This window comes from Pediculus humanus, genomic scaffold (genome assembly GCF_000006295.1).
Source record: "Pediculus humanus corporis 1103172107393 genomic scaffold, whole genome shotgun sequence".
NCBI classification, from domain to species: domain Eukaryota; kingdom Metazoa; phylum Arthropoda; class Insecta; order Psocodea; family Pediculidae; genus Pediculus; species Pediculus humanus.
In genome coordinates, this window is record NW_002987019.1 from 42,058 (window position 1) to 49,220 (window position 7,163).

General features: G+C 25.9%; 2 protein-coding genes across 2 annotated transcripts; both read right to left on the reverse strand.

The window, feature by feature from the left end:
• Window positions 1-3,531: 3,531 nt before the first annotated feature.
• On the reverse strand, window positions 3,532-5,489 carry Phum_PHUM043250 (Microspherule protein, putative; the record flags this gene model as incomplete). The annotated part of the gene is made up of 6 exons (XM_002423166.1): window positions 3,532-3,621; window positions 3,700-3,915; window positions 3,996-4,271; window positions 4,359-4,502; window positions 4,630-4,848; window positions 4,950-5,489. The coding sequence occupies 6 exons, from the start codon at window positions 5,487-5,489 to the stop codon at window positions 3,532-3,534; spliced, it is 1,485 nt and encodes a 494-aa protein (XP_002423211.1).
• Window positions 5,490-5,917: 428 nt separating this feature from the next.
• On the reverse strand, window positions 5,918-7,035 carry Phum_PHUM043260 (3-ketoacyl-CoA thiolase, putative; the record flags this gene model as incomplete). The annotated part of the gene is made up of 4 exons (XM_002423167.1): window positions 5,918-6,157; window positions 6,232-6,432; window positions 6,531-6,706; window positions 6,777-7,035. The coding sequence occupies 4 exons, from the start codon at window positions 7,033-7,035 to the stop codon at window positions 5,918-5,920; spliced, it is 876 nt and encodes a 291-aa protein (XP_002423212.1).
• Between the last annotated feature and the right edge of the window lie 128 nt (window positions 7,036-7,163).

Below are 7,163 nucleotides of genomic sequence, written 5' to 3' on the forward strand. Positions count from 1 at the left end.
TGATTTTTTTTTTTTTTTTTTTTTTATTTATAAATTGATAAAGGATAAAAAGAAGATTTAAATAAAAACCAGGTCGAAACATTTCAAAATTAGTAGACCTTAAAATAAAATAAAAAAAAAAAAAAAATGTTTAAAGAAAGTATTCAATTAAATTAAAAAAAAAAAAAAATTTCTATACAACATATACGCTATACTCATCATATTGTTTTCAATTAACAAAACAATACCGAGTTTAATTTTTTTGTGACGTTGGTTTTCCCGAGGAGGGAAGGGGAAAAAAGGGGGGACGGGAAAGGGGGGAAACGTGAGAACGTAATTAAAAAAATTTATTTAAAATTTACTTTATTTAAAACGACTTTAGATATGCGTTCGCGTTATACGTATTTATTAAAACTTTTTTGACGTAATTATTCGATTTATTTATTTATTTAATACGGTGATGGGTATCAAATTAATAAAATTATTAAATAAGTTATTAATCATCATCATCATCAATGGTGAAATGACAAAATGATCCATAATCAATTAAATTTTTATATATATATTTTGTCAAATTTTTTTAAAAATTATCTAACGTGATTTTACATTTTTTTTTCGTATATAAAATCCTTGTGATAAATGAATATTGATAAGAAATTAATAATAATAATAATAATAATAATAATAATAATAATAATAATAATAATAACCACCGAAATTCGATCATTTGTCTCTAAGGAATCGGGTAGAAACCTGGGATAAATGCTTAAAAACCCCGACAAATAAGAGCCTTGTCGTGTTTAAGAGTGACCATAATAATAATATAATAATAATAATAATATATAATATATAATAATAATAATAATAATAATAATAATAATAATAATAATAATAATAATAATAATATTGCAAACTATACGTGTGTGTGTGTGTGTGTGTGCAAACACCTTTTTTATCGAAAGGGAAATTTGAAATATAGTTATTAATAATAATAATTTAAGTTCATTGATCGAAAAAAAGAAAAAATTTTCCCGGTAAAAATAATAATTATTTACGCAAGATGAAACAAAAAAAAAGTATTTGTTGCATTTTTTTTTTTTTTTGTTTATAAACAATACATAATGTTTATAACATTTTAGAACATAAATTTTTGCAAATTGCTCTCGATTTAGTTTTAAAAAATTTTTTTTTTTTCAACCGTAAAATAAAAACAAATTTTTTTCTTCCGTTTTTAAGTATTAACAAATTTATTTTATTAGTTATAATAATAATAATAATAATAATAATAATAATAATATTCATAGTATTATTTATTTACGTGAAAGATTTCTATAGTTTTTTTTTTTTCGCTGTGCTTAAGTCTGTTAGAGAACGCCATTTTGAAAATCGAATAAATTGTATTTATTTAATAAAATATTTTAAAGAAAGTTTTAAGGGGCAATTATAAAATTAAGGGAAAAAGTGGGAGGAGGGAGGGGAAACGAATAAAAAACAAAAATAAAATTTACTCTGTATTTTAAAAGCTTTCACTTTTTTTTTTCTTTTTTTTTGACATAATATTACTCGAGCAAATTAAAATAATTTCTTTTCTTTTTTTTTTTTTGGCGGGAAAACATTCTACCGATAAATTACTCGTCAACCGACCGATCCGTTAAAAATCTATTAAATCAACTTAAAATTTTTTTCTTTTTTTTTTTTGTTTTTATACCTTAAATTTATAATAAAACAAATTTAAAAAAAAAAAAATATTTATTATTATTATTATTATTATTACAACGGTTCGTTTAAGAAAAATTTTAACGATTTCACTTACCTACGCTAATATATGGTGTAAATGCCGGATCTTTTTTATTTATCATTAAATAATCATTATTATTAATATTATTATTTATATTATCATATTCTTCTTGATAGTTTTTATAAAAATCTTCTTTATCATTCAATAATATCATATCTTCGTCGTATTCATCTAAAAAAAATAAAATAAATAAATAAATTAATTAATTAAATAATTTTTATTTTATAAAATTTTTTTTTTTTACGGTTTAAAAATTTATTATTATTATTATTAATTATTAAAAAAAATGAATAAACTTTCTAAAATTTCATACTTTCTTCTTTTTTTTGTTAAGATTATGAGTATTTATTTATTATTAAAATATTTATAATTTTTTTTTTTTTGCAAAATCAAATCGAAACGATAGTTCAATAAACTTTTTTTTTTTTTTTTTTTGCTGCCGCCACCGCCATTTTTTAGTTCGGTTTTTTTTTTTTTTAAAAAAAAAAGGAAAAATTAATCATACCTGTCAAATAACAATGAGTTGATCTTAAAATGTAGATGAGACCCAAAAAAGTTAGACAACAAGTACTTCTAAAATTTCTTTTTCTGCACGTCATGATTCCTCTAACGTTATTATTATTATTATTATAATTATTTTTTCGTATATGAACTTATATAAGAAAAAATTTTTGCTGGGAGACGTGAAACTGGAAAGGAAACTGACTGTCGTTAAATAAATAATTTTCTTAAATTTTGGGTACTTTTCCTTCCAAAAAAATTTTCTTTTTATCGCGCTTGCGTTACCCGTTATATGATTCCCGCCTGCGTTGATTATTTATCCTTGTCTTCACCTGAAGACTTATTAAGAAGGCGTTTGTTGTTTGTCCCAACCCTCCTCCTCCTCCTCCTCCTATCCATTATTTAAGCAATAAATGATTTAAATTCCGTCATAAACATTTAAGTTTGAAAAAATATATATATCATATTGTGTATTCCTTGATATATATATATATTTTTTGTTAAGGTTTTAATTATTTATTTATTTATGTACCTTTAATAAGTTAATAATAATTAAATTCAGATGTGTTGTGGGTGTGCTCACAAATAATACACCCACTTAAAAAAAAAAAAAACTTTTCATTTCATTAACGTCTGTTGGTATCATTTATCAAAATCAATGAAAAATTTTCCTTTTTTTTTTTTTTTTTAAATTTTTTAATTTTTTGTTTTTGGTTTACCAAGAGTTATAACGTTTTTATTTTTTATTAATAAACTTAATAAATAAATTATAATTTATTTAAAAAATAAAACTTTTTAAGGCTCGCTAAAATCTCAGCTTGAATTTATCCATAACAATACAATAATAATAAAGTTTTTTAATTAAACTTCCTATTAGAAAAAAAAAAAAAAAAAAAAAAAGAATGATACATGAGAACATTTTATTTAATTTATTATTTAAATATTTTTTTAATTAAAAACTTTTAAAGATGTTTATTTATGTGGGCTTAAAAGGGTCATGAAAAAAAATTAATTTGAATGATGAGAAAAAAAAAAATTTGCCACGTTTAGAGTTTATGTTAAAAAAAAAAAAAAAAAAAAAAATTACAAGTTAAAATTTATTAAAAAATATATTTACTCTAATTTATTATTATTATCATTATTAATAATCACTAAATTAAATTTAAAAAAAAATTTTAACTCAATCTTTTCATTCTCAAATGTTCAAATTACTCATGCACAATTTTTAAAATTTAAATACTGTTTAATTAAAACTATGACTGTAAATTCATTTTCGCAGCTTCGTGTCGAATGACTCCAATTAAATCTTGATTAACGAGAAAAATAAAACGTAATCCAGCAATCTTAAATTAAAAAAAAACTTTTAATATATATTAATAATTTATTTAAAATATCGTGATAATAATATTAAAATGCGTTACCTCGACTACGGAATTATTATTCAGTCTATATTTATTGCCTGGTAAAATCGGTCGGCCGTCTACATAAAATGGTCTTTTCCCTTCGCTCGATAAAAAAAAATCTCCGTTATTACGCAAACGAATAGTACCTTGACGACGTGAAACTTTTCCAGCAGGTCCTTCTAAAGCCAGGTCTATATCGACATTGTGATCCTTCGTGCATCGGCCAACTGATATCTGTGAAAAATAAAAAAATGTATTTATTGTCATCCTATAAATAAACTAAAAAGTATTTTTTAAATTTTAAATGAAATTACTTCTCTGCTTCGCATTAAATATCTCACAAGTCTTCCTCGGAGCACAGCCAAAGTTTGGTTATCGAAATCAGGCGTGCTAATACCAGTAACTATGTCGACCAAAACCTGCCACCTAGATAATTCACATTCTAATGTTCTTATTTCTTTTTTGGCTCTGCGATCCGCTATCGCAAGTTCGTTTTCCAGAGCTTCATCTCTGGGGTCTCCTAATTCGGTATCGTTTATCAGTTCTTCGGCATCGGAAAAATTCAAAACCAAATCCCCGCGAGGAAGACTCTGATTCGCAAATACAAAATCTCATTAATATCCATCACTTTTATTAATTCGTAATAAGTTTTTAGTATCGCAATTAACAAATAATACCTGAACACTTTGATCAGGAAGTAATTGATACTGTTTTAATAATTGCCAATGATTGAATAAACTTTTTGCTGTTCTAGTAGGGTAAAATGTTTGTGGGTTGTTATCGAGTAAAGTTTGTAGTGATTCTAAGGTTGGCGTTTCAGTCTAAAAAAAAAAAAATTAGAAAAACAAAAATAGTTAAACTTAACGATAATTATTTAAATATTATTTAAGTGAAATTTTAACCAAATTTTTTTTTTTTTTGGCCAATTGTATATTTAAATTAATTAACTGATTTTATGGTTCCCAAGAGATCTTCTTCAGTTTTACTAAATAAAGCCCTAGCTTGAACTGCTGCTATCATATCAGGATGTAGATTTCTAATAGCAGCTACAGCAATTTTAGAAACTATTGGGTCATATAATAAAGCTTGCCATCTTTGTTGAATTTCTTGAAATGTAAATCGACAAGAAAATTTTACTCCTCTTTCAACCACTCTGAGGTCATTCGTCTGTAAAAAGAAATTTTTAAATTTTTTACTGAATTTTCTTCTATTCATTGTCTAAATATTAGGTTTATTTTTAATTTTACTAATTGATAGTTATGCTTCACCTGTAATACTCCTAGAGCTAAGGATAAATCGTCAGTAGGTTTCCATCTACCCAGATCTTTTGTAGAAGATGAGAATGAATGTCTCCCATGTCTTTGCCTTCCTCTTCCTCCATGTCGTTGTGAAGATGAAAATGGTTTAAATTGTCCAACATTAGGTTGTTTACCTGAATTTCTTCTAGAAATTAACGGGGTGGCAGGAGATAATGGCTGAGAAGGTTCACCGGTAACCGAGGAAGAGAGTGATTGGGTTCTCGTTCGGCTAGCCTTTGAACCACTCGGAGCGCTTGGGGTTGAATTAGATTCAATACGGGAAGAATATTGCACTAATTCATCATCAAATTTCCTTCGTTTAATAGATCTTGAACTACTGTGGAAGGAATTTAGCGCCAAGTTAAATAATTTGTAAGACAGTACTTTACGTAGTCTTTTGTTTACGTTCTTATTTACATTACCTTCTTCTTTTAAATCCAGGGTCATTAGAGTCAAAACCACTTGTTTGATCAACAATAGCACCCATGTAATTAGTAAAAGTGCTTTCATTGTCAATGTTTTTATTTCCTGAGTTTAAAAGTGTAGTTAAATTGTCCATACTGCAAATAAAAACATAATTCACGTAATAAACCCTAATTGTTTTCTATTCTCGGGTAAACTGTAATGGCTGATTCAAGAGTTTCCTTTTCAAGGGTTGGTAACTTAACTCAATTGCTTTAAAAGGCGGTGTTTTCAGTTGGGTAATTAGAGCTTTTTTTTTGGGTTAGGAAATTTTTAAAAATTTATTACACAGATAATCGTTTCTTAAAAGATAAGAATCATTTTATTTTAAAACATTAATTTATTTCATGCTTTGAATTTATAAATATATTTAATATGTAAAAATTGGTACAAAAATAATTATAAAAAAATATGTATATATAAATTTTGAAATTAATATAAAAAAAAGAGTAAATTGCATCTTCAGTAAATAAAACTTAATTTAAAGCTTCTATGAGTACTGCAATTCCTTGTCCTCCACCAATACAAGCAGAACCAATACCATATTTCATTTTTCTTCTTCTCAATTCATGAATTAAATGAGTAGTAATTCTAGACCCACTCGCTCCCAAAGGATGACCCAAAGCAACAGCTCCGCCATTTACATTTAGTTTATTTATGTCCAACTGTAAATCTTTAGCACATGCCAAAGTTTGAGCACTAAAAGCTTCATTGATCTGCAAATTTATAATGAGTTTTTAAATTACCATAATAAAATATAAAATATTATTTAAAAAAAAGAAATACCAACCTCTACCAAATCGATATCATTCAAAGTAAGGCCAGTTTTTTCTAAAAGTTTTTTGATTGCAGGTGCAGGACCTATTCCCATGATAGATGGCTCTACACCAACAACACTGTATCCAACCATTCTTGCCAATGGCTTATAACAATTACTTTTAACAGCAGCTTCACTAGCTAATACCAAAGCTGCAGCTCCATCACAAATTCCCTATAATTTTAATGTTTTATCATTTGTCACAAAGTTACAATACTTATTGAAAAACTTATCAAAAAAATTAAAAAATATATTATTTTAAAATTTCTTACAGAAGCAGTGCCTGCAGTTACTACTCCTTCTTTTGCAAAAAGAGATGGAAGCTTTTTCAATTTTTCCAATGTAGTTTCTGGTCTGGGATGTTCATCAGTATCTACTACTACTTCTTTTTTTTTAACAACAATTGTTACTGGAGCAAGTTCTTCTTTAAAATGGCCCTTATCATGAGCTGTTGGGAACAATGACAAAATATTTTTAAAAAAATGAAGGAAATGTTTTTAAAAACAATGGGATTTTACCAGTTTTCCAAAGTTCTTGGGACCTCAATGCAAATTTATCAGTCTCTTCACGATCAATTTTACATTCCTTTGCCAACTTTTCTGCTGTTAAAGCCATAGGCAAACTGCAATATGTATCAATCAATCCCAACCACAGTGAGTCCTCAAATTCATATGAAGAACTTAAAACTGTTCCAAATCTTACATTACGAACAGCAAAAGGATATTGACTCATGTTTTCAGCTCCTCCTACAACAACTATATTGGACTGCTCTGCCATTATTTCCTGAAATTTATAATAACACATACTGTACAATTTATAACTTTAATATTCTTATTTTATTTTAAATTGCCAACAAGTTTTTGTTAGTGGGTCCTGTTATTTTTTTAAAAAAAAAGAAATATGAA